Source organism: Clarias gariepinus, chromosome 24 (genome assembly GCF_024256425.1).
Source record: "Clarias gariepinus isolate MV-2021 ecotype Netherlands chromosome 24, CGAR_prim_01v2, whole genome shotgun sequence".
NCBI classification, from domain to species: Eukaryota; Metazoa; Chordata; class Actinopteri; order Siluriformes; family Clariidae; genus Clarias; species Clarias gariepinus.
In genome coordinates this window covers 252,501-267,500 of record NC_071123.1, presented here as the reverse complement: position 1 = coordinate 267,500, position 15,000 = coordinate 252,501, and the positions used below count along the sequence as shown (strand labels likewise).

Here is a 15,000-nt window from a genome sequence, read left to right as displayed (position 1 = left end):
TGCCACACGTGCGTGCCCGACAGCCTGGTGACGAGAGGAACGCCGCTCACGTGTCGTTGTGACAATGTTAAACGTTTTACTGGTAACCATGGCAACCTAGCCTTTGAGTTAAATCCGTCAGATGCTCAAGCAGTCCCGCGTGTCGGGGGTGGGAACGGTGCGGCGTGTAGTCTTTCATCCACCATGTTGTAGGAAAGGGACACAGCATGCGTTGGATTGGGACACGCCCCGCAGGACACAACTGTCCACACTCACACACACACACACGCGCACAAATGCATGTGTGCAGGCTCACGCCCTCCTTCTCCATGATGACCGCTCAGGCCCTTGTACCAGTAGCTATAACTGATCTGTCTGTCTTCACGCTATCTAATTCGACTAGCTAGTTTTTTCTTCTCCTGGGTGCGGTGGTCTGTTTTTGGCACATACATCTCTCTCTCTCTCTTTCTCTCTCTCTCTCTCTATCACACACACACACACAGAGACACACACCATATAGGCGCGGCTCTGCCATGCTCAGCTGTCCCCTGCTGCATTCCCACCCTGAGTACACACACACATTAAACTGTGATTTACTGACACTGAGAGAGAGGAAGAGATATGATGATGTGTGTGTTAAAATGGGAGAGCCAGCAGGTTTGCCTTTAATACTGTGACACAGCAGTTCATCATAGTGGTGCAACACACACACACACACACACACACACACACTGAGAACCTTTTTGGTCTGATAAGTGTTGCTGGGGGACATTTAATTCTGGAACACACATTTCAGCTTTAAACTCAAAAACACACCCTGAAAAGATGAAACTTCTGATCACCCCCAGCTGTGTGTGTGTCTGTGTGTGTGCCTGTGTGTGTGTGTGTCTGTGTGTGTGTCTGTGTGTGGGTAGGCCTACAGGAAGCTGCTCTGAAAGAACCAGCATGTGGTTGAATTGGGACACACCCAGAGGGACACAGAGACACAACTGTCCACCTGTAACAGTCCTGTCTGTCTCTCTGTCTGTCCATCTGTCAGGTTTGTGTGTCTGTGTGCTCTGGATGTTTGTGTTTTGTGTCTCTGTGATGTAAAGAGGTTGAGGATGAAAGTGTGCATCAAAAAGACAAAGTAAACAAACAGGTGTGTGTAGGATGAGTGTATTTGACTTTCTCACACACACACACACCCACACACACATAAAAGGAAACTGAAAGATATATCATTTATGACTGGGTTTGTGTTTAATGTAGAGAGAGATTTAAAAACAACAGAGTCTCCCTTGTTTAATGTTTATAAAAATTAATAAATTAACAAATCACTGTGATTAATTGACAGCCCATCCAGGGTGTACCCCGCCTCGTGCCCTAAGTCTCCCGAATAGGCTCCAGGCCCCCCGCCACCCTGAATACAGGATAAAGTCGTACAGACGATGAGTTAGTTAATTAACAAATCAACAATAAACACATTTTAAGAATTACAATGTTTATTTTTTCAAACATCACTTTGTTTCATGTCATTTTAATAAAAGGTTTAAAAGAAAAGAGAACCATTCGTCTTTTAGATGAATCTATCTCTCTGTTTCCTTCTTTATTTTTTCTCTCTTATTCCTTCCTTTCTTTAATAAAGTTTCTTTTGTACATTTTATTTCCTGATTTCTCAACTGATTTCCTATTTTCTTGTTCCCTGTATAGTTTCTTCACTAGCCAGTTTCCTTCACATATTCCCTTCTTTCTTTCTTTCTTTCTTTCTTTCTTACTTTTTTGTACATCAGTGCTTATTTTTCTTCCCTTGTTTCTTCAATTTTCCTACATCCTCTCATTTCTTTCCATCCCTTCTTCCCTTCTTTCATTCTTTCTTTCTTCCCCCCCACTTATTTCCACCTATCCCCCTTTCCTCCGACTCCTTTGCTCTGTCTTTCTTTATTATTACTGTATCTAAAAGGACATCATTATTACTCTCTCTCTCTCTCTCTCTCTCTCTCTCAGGTCAAATGTTGCTCTCTCACTCTCTGTACTCCTTTACTGACCAGACTACCAGATAAGGCCCCTCAACAAAATAGTCATCACAAACACACACACACACACACACACACACACACTTATTTATGATTCATTGGAAAAATCCTGCCTACCTCTACAACTTGGTTCACTGTGGATGGATTACGTCATCTACGCTTAGTCGGGACTAAACGGTTTTGTGTGTGCGTGCGTGCGTGCGCGCGCGCAGCATGGTAGGAGGGTTTTAGGACCACGCGGCCCCACCGGCACGGGGGAAAAAGACAGGCAGGCAGACAAAGAGAGAGAGAGAGGGAGATCCTGCAGCATCCACACCCACCCGCACACCAGCTCCACTCTGTCTGTCACACACACACACACACACGCGGCTCACGCGCACCGCAGATAACCGTGGTGAGTACCGGCATCTTTACGGTGTTCTTTTTCTCCCCGGTCCGATCCGGATGTTTAGTGTGTGAGTGTGTGTGTGTGTGTGTTGTCTGATCACTGCGGGTTCAGTGTCTCGGAATCAGACAGGTAGAGTCGGGAAACCGATGAACCGTTATGTTTCTCTCATGATTTAAAAAATGTATTTAAATCAGGACATCAAATGTGTTTTTTTAAATAACTGAAACCTGAGTCTGATTAATCTGTAATTCTTTCTTTGTAATGAGAGGATTGCCTAAAAACGTTATTATTATTATTATTATTATTATTATTATTATTTGACTGTAGAATTTTCTAAAAGAGGGGTTTTGACGATTTGATTTTATCCTGTGTGTGTGTGTGTGTGTGTGTGTGTGTTTCATCTGGTATTAAAGTCCCCTTTTTTCCCCCTTTGGTGCGTTTGTGGGTGCGCGTGGTCTCGGGTGCGCGTGCTGTGCGCGCTCGTGTGAGAGGTGTATCTCACTCAACCGCACACTGCTGTATTACAGTATAGTGTAGCTCTGTGACATAGTAACACTTATTGTCTGGTTTTTTTTTTAATTAATTTATTAATTAATTTATCTATTTATTAATTTATTAATTAATTTATTTATTTATGAGGCCATTTTTGGCCCCGCCCACCTCCTGACACAATGGAACGCCGCTCGCGCGCACACCTGCCCCGCACGCGACACCACTGACTGGTTAGCAACATGCTAGTGAGCGCTGAGGAGAAGCTGTGGGAACCTCACACTCACCCATTTCTGTAGTATTTGTTACATGAACTGACGTTTCATTTAATTTAGCGTGGGAAAAAAACAATCCATTTAGTTTTACTGTCAGTTTACTGTAAAAAGATTCTGTTCTTTTGTTTGTTAAAGATAAAAAGTGTGTTGGTATTAGAATGTTAATAAAATTAGCCTCTTTCTGTACTGCAGTGATGAAAGGCTAATGAACAGCTTCTGCTGGTGTGTGTGTGTGTGTGTGTGTGTGCCATTTACTGTCCATTAAAGGAGCAGATGGGTGTGTGTCCGGCCCCTCTGTCAGCTGTGAAGCATGCCTAATTCATTGAACGTGTGTGTGAATTGATTATGATCCAATCAATATATATATATATATATATATATATAATTATATATATATATATATATATATATATATATATATAATTATATATATATAATCATTACACAGTCCATACATTCTTTGAACTGTGTGTAAAGAAATTTTTATCATCTGTTTAATTTTTCTTATCTTTTTATATTTCTATATATAGCTAAAGTACCTACATACTGTATAACTTTCTAAGCTAACTAGTTAACCGCTTAATCCAGTCACAGGCACCAGCGATTCCTGCTGACTTCTTAACACCTGTGGTATTTATCTCAATGACTCTGTAGACATTTAATCAGTTGTTTAATTAAATAGTAAATGTGTACTAATTGCAGGTAAGTTTGTGAATATGGAACTGAAGAAACATCAGACCAGACGTACCACAGGATCGGTCCATTGAATAATTCCAGTCACTAGTTGGAATTATTGCTTTTACTGGATCACACTTAATTTTGTTTTACTAGCAACACACCCTAGTTTCCAGTTTGGACCTCAGTTACCACTTCAATCCCAAGTCCACAGTTTGGTTGCCTAGCACCACTATTTTTTTGTCCCCTACTTTTGTTCTCAGCACACATTTTGGATTCCATTTTGGATTCCTGTCTCCAATTTGGTCCCCGGTCCCCATTTTGGTTTGCAAGCCAAACCTGGATCTCCAATCCACAGATATTAGTTTGTAGCAGATATGATATTTACACACATAACACAAGTTACACAGAATACCTGTGATTCACAGCTCTAATACCTGGTTCCCTACATAGGTTACAGGTCCCCACTTCGTTCTAATGTGTCCAATTTGATCCCATTTCTCACTAAAGTCTCCACTAGAGACTCTACTTTATGCCCCCACTATGGACTCTGGTAGCCACTTGGGTGTCCAGCTCATACTTTTTTCCCCGTCCCCACTTTAGCCTCCAGTCCTCCCTTTTGTCTCAGGACTTTCTGTAATTTACTCTCCAGTCCTCAATTTGGTCTCCAAACCCTACTTTACTCCCCAGCTCCTACTTTGGACTTTGGTCCTCACTTTTGTCTACAGGCCCCTACTTTATTCACATGTCCCCACTTCGGCCCCTAGTCCTCCTTATGGTCTCCAGACAATGCTTAATTCAGCAATTCTTAATTTGGTCTCCTGCCTCTACTTCATTCCCCGGTTCTCAGTTTAGCCTCCAGTCCTCTCTTCGTTCTTCAGTCCTCACATTGATCCCAGGTCCCCAATTTGTTTTTGGGTGACCACTTTGATCCCCAGGCCTCACTCTGGTCCCCACTTTGAGAATAAGTGTAGCTACACCGCAGCATCATGGCACTCTTGCTCACATGGAGATTTGTTGAGCAACATGCAACTGCTGACACTTTTCTCATGGCATCCATGACAGTAGGAGGCATGTAAAGACAGATACATGGCTCCACCCCAAAGCACCCTGTACAGCTGGTGTAAACATGTCCCTTTACCTCCTTTCAGGGTCTGTATACAACATGCCACAGCTCAAAATACGCTTTTTAAAACATATTAAGAAGAAGCTGTGCTTCAACATAAAATTGGAAAGACTAAAGTTCTTTTTTTGCTCTTATTTTTTCCTCTATAACGGATGTCCATCATGATTCGTTCCCATTACTGCTCGTCACTTTATCACCCTGCAGCTGCTTGACACATTACCACACAACTGCTGCAGGATTTCTGAGAAGAACAGAGCTTTCTAACAGAGCAATAAACAGAGTCTGAGTAGAATAAGCAGAGCTCGCTTAAGACGTTTAACAGTTAACACTCCATGGTGGAGGATCAGCGCAGTGTGTTTATACGATGAGAGGATAAAGTATGCTTTCTGTCTCCCTCATTCTGTCCCACTTTATTTGCTCGAGTTATATTTATTATATTAACATTTTCTTTCTCTCTCTCTCACACACACAGACAGGACATGGTTTAGCAAACCCACCAAAAATCAGTCATCATTAGCATTTAGCAATAATGTGGAAGCTTTATGTGCTACTTATTGCTGTAATTATGAGCTCATTGTGACAGGAAGATAGCATGTACACGCTCACACAACACACACACACACACACACACACACACACACAAAGGGAATTTGAGCCAGCGTACATACAAGTCATTTATTTTCCATTGTGTATGTCATATTTACTTAAAGGTTTCGATTTCAGACGTTTTGTTCCGATGCATTTGTGTAACGAATACACTGTCATGTTGTGTAGCGCGGCGAGTCTGTGAACTGTGAGCTCTGTAACAGAGATCTTCTCTCTTTCTCTCCTAAAGAGAGAATCGGCTGCCGGCGGGTCTTGTGCGGATTTGTGATTTATAAAATGTATTACATTCTATCATAAAAAGAGGATGAGATTAATAGCCAATTGCTTCAAGGCTAAAGTTTGAGGTCTGAATGCTTCATCACGTAGACATGTTTATGTTAAAAGATCACATGGACGTTTTCCAAAAAAGCTCAAACCCAAGCCTGAGTCTCCAGTCAAACACTATACACTTTATACTCTACACTCATACACTTAAACTTTGTACTTCAGTAGTGGAGATCCAACTCCAGTGGTTAAGGCATTGGACTATGGTTTCGAAAGGTCCAAGGTTCAAACCTGACGACCACCAAGTTGCCACTGTTGGGCCCTTGAGCGCGGCTCTTAACCCTCAACTGCTCAGATGTATAATGAGATTAAAATGCAAGTCCCTCTGAATGTAAAGGCGCCTGACAAATGCTGTAATGTAATGCAACTCATTTCAATTCAATTTTATTTGTATAATAATACAGTCATTCTCACAAAGCAGTTTTACAATATTAAAAGAAAATTATGGAGGTGTGTATGAATCAGAATGATCAGATCGTCCCTGATAAACAAGCCGAGGGCAACAGTGCTGAGGGAAAAACTCCCTGAGATGTCAATAGGAAGAAACCTTAAGAGGAACCAGAATCAGCAAGGAACCCATCCTTATCTGCCTGATAACAGATAGCAGGGATTGATCTGCACTCATACTGTGCAACTGAACAGGAACATATCACAACTGTGTTACTAAGTATCTGTACGTTACAGCGCGTCATTGTGTTACTACTCTGGAACTGTGTCACACATTTTAAACGAAATGGCCTTTTTTGCAGAAAGTTATTTGTTTATTTATTTATTTATTTATTTTTGCTGCAGAGAACTCTGGGTAATGTAGTGTACTGAAGTATAATGGAGACTGACAGGAAGACAAATTTCTTTCATACGGTAGCTCTTTAATTCCCCTGCTCTGTTTGCTGCACTCTTTTGTTCATCTTTAATCCGATTTGTACAGGACACAGACAATGTCCCCTCTCTCTCTCTCTCTATCTCTCTCTCTCTCTCTCGCTCTGTCTCTCCCGTGCTGAAAGGCTTTAACAGTACAAATACAGCATTAAAAATTTAAACAGATAAATCTAATTCAAAAGACATCCGAATGCTCCGGGGGAGGGACGGGGATTTGTTAAAAAGGGGGCTTAACCCACACAACCTGCTCTATCCTGTGTGTGTGTGTGTGTGTCTCTGTGTGTGTGTGTGTGTGTGTGTGGTTCATGGTCTCTTAAGAAGAACAGAGGACAAAACTGTAAAAGTCATACTCGGGGTCTGAAAATCCAGAATTCTAAAAGTTAATTGAGAGAAGAACAGAGAGAGGATAAAGACACAGAAGAGGGAGGAGAGGGGTCAAGCAATGGACACAAAAAGACCACAGGAAGTACAGCCGCATGTCATGTTAGAACAGCTGAAGATGCTAAGACAGAGAGGACGTGTCCCAAACCGCACTGGTGCACCGTGTTCAGAGTCATCATTTTGTGATTGTGTTGAAAACATTAAATAAAAGTCCCCAGTTCCCACAATGCACTGGACCCTAGCAGGTAGTGTGTGTGTGTGTGTGTGTGGGTGTGTGAGAGAGAGAGAAAGAGAGAGAAAGAGACCATAGAATCGCTGACACACTTTAGTCCAAGAAAAGGATTAAAGGTTATATATAGATATTGATTAGAGGATATTGATTGAGTGGGGGAGGGGATGTGTGTATTGATTTATGTTAATTTATGGAAGTGTGTGTGTGTGTGTGTGTGGTCTAAGGGGGGGGGGGGGGTTCCAAAATGAATACACACTCACATATATATATATAGAGTCATGTGTAACAGTATGTACCCCCTCTTTTAATTCTACGTGTTTTTTTTTTTTTTTTGTTTAAACAATATAAAACTCGTTTGATCATAGTGGGTCTCAGTATTACACAAAAACAACATCTGATGAAAATCACCGTTTCAAAAACAACAACAACAACATGTGGGCAATACGTAGTACCCTCCAACAGGATCTAAGAAGGTAAGTTGCAGCCAGGTTTTGCTATTAATCAGCCCTGATTACCTAAACATCAGCAGGTGTACAGATCTTTTTAAAGCAGAAGGTTCGGCAGTTTGCTGGTCTGGTGCATTCAGGTGTGTGTGTGTGTGTGTATATATATGTGTGTGTGTGTGCGTGTGTGTGTGTGTTAAACAAAGCCAAGAAGGTAAGACATGAGCAGTGGTAGAGACACAATTATTACTGCACATCAATCTGGAAAGGGTTATGAAACCATTTCCAAGAAACTAGGAGTTAAACCTTCTACAGTGAGAAAGACTGTTGAAACCTTTCTCACAAATGGAAAGGTTTTAAGACAGTCGCCAGTCTTCCCAGGAGGGTGACATCCCAGTACATTCACCCCAAGGTCAGAACATGTGATGCTCAGTGAAATACATAATACTCCAAGAGCTACATCTTAGAGTCCAAGGCTTCACTGAGCATGTTACATGTTAAAGTCCATGACAACTGGCTTTAAATGCGTTAGACCTTACTTGGTGCATTGTGGGTATTTGCACAATTAGAAGAAGACTAAACAAGTACGGTTTGTTTGGACTTGTTGCCAGGAGAAAGTCTCGTCTGTCTAAAAAGAATGTGGAGCCACAACTAAGGTTCACAAAACTGCATCTTAACAAAACACAAGGCAGCTGAAACAATGTCCTGTGGACAAATAAAACCAAAGTGGAGTTGTCTGTCCTTAAACCCGAGCATTAAGGGGTTTTTTTGTTGTTTATTTGAGGAAACTAAACAGCAGAAACACCACATACCCACTGTCAAGAGTGGTGGTGGAGGGCACTCAAGAGGCAGTGTACTCAGGAGGCGAATGTGAAGCCATCTGTACAACAGCTAAAGCTTGGTTTAAATCAAGTCATGCAACACGACGATGATCTGAAGCACACCAGTAACTCTACATTAGAATGGCTAATAAAAGGATTAAGGCTTTAAAATGGCCAAGTCAAAGTCCAGACCTCAACCCAACTGAATTGCTGTGGCGGGACCTTAAAAGAGCTGTGCAGAAGCGAACACCCCAAAACCTCAACCAACTCAGGAAAGTCATACAGGAAACATTATATCAGGTTATCGCCGCTAAAGGTGGATCTACAAGCTGTTTAACAATGGTGGTACTTAGTATTGTCCAAATGTGTTTGTTTTTTTTCTTTGTGGATGCATTTTTGTTAAATAAATAATGCCACGGTGAAAAATGTTATATGTTGTTTGTCTGAGGTTGTATTTTCCGAATACTGAGACCTGCTACATCAGATGATTTTTATTATGTTTTCGCAAAAAGACAATTAAAGAGGTAAAATAATTCTCCTAGATGAGGGGGCAGTAAGTTGAACATGACTGTATTTATCTAGCTATATGTCTATTTATCTATAAACATTTCAGAACATGGGTAAGAAGAGTCTTGAACTGAGTGGAAAAGGTTGTATCGTCTACAAGCAGTGAGTGTGTGTGTGTGTGTCTTTTATTTCTTCTTAAATTGATGTAATCTATTCATTCTGTCCAAACTACTAAAGTAAAAAGCTACAGATGGAATTCTCACTGATCCACTCCTCTCTTTCTCTCTCTCTCTCTGTTTCTTTTCTCTTCTCGGGTGATGGACAGATCGCTTAGCAGTGAAAAGAAGCAGCTGTGTTTTTCCAATTTCTGGCGCTCGTCCCCCCAAAATGCGCCAAACTGACTTACTCAGATGTGAGAGAGAGAGTGAAAAAGTGGTATAAAATGAGACAGAAAGACCAGAGAGAAAAGGGGGAAAAGAGACAAGATGAAGAAAGATAGAATAGACGGAGTATGAAAGGGATGGGATGAGGGGGTGAGACAGGAAGAAGAGAGGGAGAGAGATGATGTAAAAGCTAAGGAAAGATTAAAAAAAGTAAAAGATAAAGAAGAAAAAGGAATGAAGATGGTGGTGGTGGTGATGATGGTGGTGGTGATGATGATTGTGATTATGGTGATATTGAAGGTTATGGTGGTGATGATGGTGGTGACGATGAAGGTGATGGTGGTAATAATGATAGTAATGGTGGTGGTAGTGATGATGATGGTGTTGATGAAGATGATGGTAATGGTGGTGATGATGATTGTGGTGCTGATGAAGGTGATGGTGGTAATAATGATATTAAAGATGAAGGTGGTGATAATGGTGGCGATGATGAAGGTGATGGTGGTGGTGGTGGTGGTGATGGTGTTGATGAAGGTGGTGGTGGTGATGATGGTGGCGATGATGAAGGTGATGGTGGTGATGATGATGGTGGTGGTGATGATATTAAAGATAAAGGTGGTGATGATGATGGTGGTGGTGGTGATGAAGGTTATGGTGGTGATGATGATGGTGATGGTGGTAATGATGATATTAAAGATGAAGGTGGTGATGATGATGGTGTTGATGAAGGTTATGGTGGTGATGTTGACGGTGGTGGTGATGATGATGGTGGTGGTGATGGTGGTAATGATGATATTAAAGATGAAGGTGATGATGATGATGATGATGATAATGGTGGTGATGAAGCTTATGGTGGTGATGATGATGGTGGTGGTGATGATGATGATGATGGGGTGATGAAGGTTATGGTGGTGATGATGATGGTGGTGGTGATGTTGGTAATGATGATATTAAAGATGAAGGTGGTGATGATGATGGGGTGATGAAGGTTATGGTGGTGATGGTGATGGTGGTAATGATGATATTAAAGATAAAGGTGGTGATGATGATGATGATGATGATGATGGTGGTGGTGATGATGATGATGATGGGGTGATGAAGGTTATGGTGGTGATGATGATGGTGGTGGTGATGGTGGTAATGATGATATTAAAGATGAAGGTGGTGATGATGATGATGATGGGGTGATGAAGGTTATGGTGGTGATGGTGATGGTGGTAATGATGATATTAAAGATAAAGGTGGTGATGATGATGATGATGGTGGTGATGATGATGATGATGATGATGATGGGGTGATGAAGGTTATGGTGGTGATGATGACGGTGGTGGTGATGGTGGTAATGATGATATTAAAGATGAAGGTGGTGATGATGATGGTGTTAATGAAGGTTATGGTGGTGATGATGACGGTGGTGGTGATGATGATGGTGGTGGTGATGGTGGTAATGATGATATTAAAGATGAAGGTAATGATGATGATGATGATAATGGTGATGATGAAGGTTATGGTGGTGATGATGACGGTGGTGGTGATGGTGGTAATAATGATATTAAAGATGAAGGTGGTGATGATGATGATGGTGTTGATGAAGGTTATGGTGGTGATGATGGTGGTAATGATGATATTAAAGATGAAGGTGGTGATGATAGTGGTGTTGATGAAGGTTATGGTGGTGATGTTGACGGTGGTGGTGATGATGATGGTGGTGGTGATGGTGGTAATGATGATATTAAAGATGAAGGTGGTGATAATGGTGATGATGATGGTGACACAGCAGAGTTATAAAAGTGAGACAAGAAACATGAGTATTTGTTTATCAGGAGACATGAGATTATTTTTATATAATTTGCGTATGAGACTTTCAGGTGTCCCAGGTGAAAAGTTTGTGACCTGACTAACATGTTTATGAAAATGTAAAAGGTCACATGAAACTCACCTCTTCGTTTGATCCTGATGAGGTCACACCGACGCCTCCTTAGGTTTGATGTTTAGTAACGCACTGCAGGTGGACGATTTAACGCTGCTTTAATGTTTAAACATTTCACTTTCACTCGTTTGTTGTACTACACATGATGCTAGTAATTTGGGACAGAGACTTTGTTCCTACAGTGCTGTAACTGTAGCCACACTAAGTGTGTGTGTGTGTCTGTGTGTCTGTGTATCTATAGAGGCCAATCGGCCAGAGTGTCCTTCAGCACAGGGAATGTAGGGCACACTTGTATTCATGCCTGAGAGCAGAATCCGAATATGTGTGGGTGTGTGTGTGTGTGTGTGTGTGTGGGTGTGTGTGTGTGTGTAAAGAATTGAAGGTCATATCCAGGTAGGATTGTGTTGTAAAATAAAATATTAATGCTTTCCACTGAATGCTGGCTCTAGTTTCACTAGAAAGTAGAGTGTGTGTTTGTCTGTGTGTGTGTTTGGTTGATATGGCGTTAACTAATTGATGAGACAATGCTCAAGTCTTTGGAAATGAAATAATTGAGCGATAAAGGAAAGAGGGAGTGAAAAGAAAGAAAGGAAGGAAAAAAGGAATGAAAAGAGAGAAATAAAAGAGAAAAATGTGAGACCAGATATGGAGGGAAAGGGGGTCAGGGACAAAGAGAGAATAAAAAGGACAAAAGGAAGACAGAAATAAGATTAATACAAATAAAGAGATGAAGAGAAACTGTGGGATGGAGAGAATATAGGAAACAATAATGATGGAATCTAAATTCACGCGGTCGTTGTTTTTTTTCTTGTCGTTTTAGTTACCCATAATTCCTCAGCATTGCCATGGAGCTGGATTTCGGACACTTTGACGAGCGAGACAAGTCGTGCCGCAGGAAGCCGGAGAAGAACGGCCTGCCGAGCCCGACACACAGCGCGCACTGCAGCTTCTACCGCACGCGCACGCTGCAGGCGCTCACCAACGAGAAGAAGGCCAAGAAGGTGCGCTTCTACCGCAACGGCGACCGCTACTTCCGTGGCATTGTGTACGCCGTGGCACAAGAGCGCTTCCGCACCTTCGACGCGCTGCTGGAGGACCTGACGCGCTCGCTGTCCGACCACATCAACCTGCCGCACGGCGTCCGCTTCATCTTCACCATCGACGGCACTCGCAAGATTAGCACCCTCGACCAGCTGGAGGAAGGTGTGTATGTGTGTGTGTGTTTTGGGAGGAGCGTATGTGGCATCAACAGGTAGGAAGCAGTAATGATGAGACTCACCAGGGCCGCCCCGAGACGATATTATCACCATACTCAGGTGTGATTCCATCTGTACCGCCGTTCTGTACCTGTCAAAGTTTTATAAATATCCTGATTCAATATTTTTCTTACAACTCTAAGCAACTATTACACAGGACGCTGTGCTGCCTGTCAGTGCCTGCACATTAGCTATAGACTGCTGCTAAGTTAGCTAGCTAACGGCACAAGTTTAATCCCGTAACGTCTGGCTGTTGTTAGAGTTTAGAGTTTAATCTATAAATTATGCTGGAGAATTTCTGTTGTGCTTGTAAAATCCAACAACACAGAGCGAGGGACGAAGACAGTAGCCTATCAGGTGCAAAATACCCATAATGCACCAGGATTAAAAGGCGAATATGGTCTAACTCATTTCCTCAGACACAGGAACGTTCCCCTACGAGGTAGCTAATGTTAATGAAGCTATTTCACTTTGTAGCTAATTGAAAAGAGTCGATCAGTTCTCACAGACAGAGTGCAAGCGTTACTTGAAGGTCACATGATCATGTTTATACTTTACTGGAAATCTGTGATAGTTGTACTGTTAATGCTGTAACTGTAATACTAAGTGATGATGATGATGTCACATGAGGCATGGTGTGTGTGGAGTGACTCTCAGCACTAAGGTGAAGTCTCTCAGCTTTCTGTTTGTCTACCTTCACTCTGTTTTTTTCCCCTTCTCTCGTTTCTCATTTGCATTGATGTTTAAAACTCATTTTATCAGAAGCTCATCTGTTCCGGTTTCCTTTTTCAAATAAGTTCCCCTCATTCCTGGAGCCAAACCCGATGCTCCGATCCTGCAGGAAGATTTCCCTTTTACCTTAAACACACACACACACACACACACACACACACACACACAGAGCTGCTCCTTCTCTCCGCTCCGGGATCCACTTTTATCTGAACGAAGTTAAAAACACACAGTGCAGCTGATGATGATTTAGTCATCCGCTGCTCAGAGCGCTGTATAGAAAAACAGAGAGAGTCGATGCCTTATTTAAAGATGTATTTGGCTTATCCTTATTGGGATCGTTTCACTTTGATTCAGTTAAGTGATAGTCAGATAAATTCGTTTTTTGGTTCTGAATCGATTCACACATTTTAAACTATTTGGGTAAACTTTCAAATCCTTCAAAAGTTCTCTAAAGTTGATCACAATATGTCCCTGGAGAAAACTCTGTGACTTAATCTTCTGTATTTTATAAGATGATCAATTATGCCTCTTCTTCTTTTGTGTTTAAGAGCAATTGGTGCAATATCGCCACCTACTGGACTGGAGCATGGAGCAGATTTTGCTTTTGTAGGAGACATTTACATTTGGCAGATGACCTTATCCAGAGTGACTTAAATATTCAATCTCATTATACATTTGAGCAGGTGAGGGTTAGGGGCCTTGCCCAAGGGCCCAACAGGGACAACTGAGCTACCCCTGACCCACGACACAGTGTTTAGAAAACAACACAGTTTGTTCCACAGTGTCAGTGTTTATTAGATTCGGTTAGGAGCCAAATTGAATTAAGAATCACAGTGCATTAGGTATGTTTGTTTTATTGGATTTGTCACGGTTTATAAATTGCTTAATATAAATTTTAATCATGAATTAAACATTCAGGCATTAAAGTGATTTTATATTCATTGTGATTCTTTGTGTTCAAATATATGCGGAGTACATCTTATAATAGTAATAGTTACATTTTCACAAAGTTAGTTTATCCATATTTTTTTAAAAATTTTAAAGGGATCAGAAGCCTACAGTCACTTTTTTATAATCTTTTAAAGGTATTTTAATATTCATGATTTATAAGCACAGTCTACTGTAACAGAATTTATCATGAGATCAGCAAAACACAAAAAAGCAAATGCATTCAAAGATCAAAGCCCTCGGTTTCCATGGTAACAATGTAAGATGTGATGTATCGCAATATATCGTTTAACTGATCATCAGACCGTTATTAGACTGCGTTATGAAACAGTGAAGAAAACATACGTGAGATTGTTATCTCTGTGTGTGTGTGTGTGTGTGTGTGTGTGTGTTGGTGCTGGACATGAATCAATATAACAGGAACAGAGGAAATGAGGTGAAGTAGAGAGGATGGTGTAGAGTTAGACAAGGCTCCGATTAACACACACACACACACACACACACACACACACACACACATATACACACACACACACACACACACACATAAGATTGTTCAGGATCATTCAAAGGGCTGAGAGAAAAGGAGTGAAGTAGGGTGAGGAGGTGAA

At 41.4% G+C, this 15,000-nt stretch overlaps 1 protein-coding gene across 2 annotated transcripts in view; it reads left to right on the top strand.

Annotated features, from left to right (window-relative positions):
- The first annotated feature begins 2,285 nt into the window (after positions 1–2,285).
- LOC128511978 (neuronal migration protein doublecortin-like) overlaps positions 2,286–15,000 on the top strand; it is a 38,542-nt gene continuing 25,827 nt past the window's right edge. For both annotated transcript variants that reach the window (XM_053485043.1, XM_053485042.1), the window contains exons 1-2: positions 2,286–2,388; positions 12,274–12,656. In XM_053485043.1, coding sequence (XP_053341018.1) covers positions 12,299–12,656 — 358 coding nt within the window. In that variant the 5' untranslated portion in view covers positions 2,286–2,388; positions 12,274–12,298. The remainder of the gene's footprint in view (positions 2,389–12,273; positions 12,657–15,000) is intronic.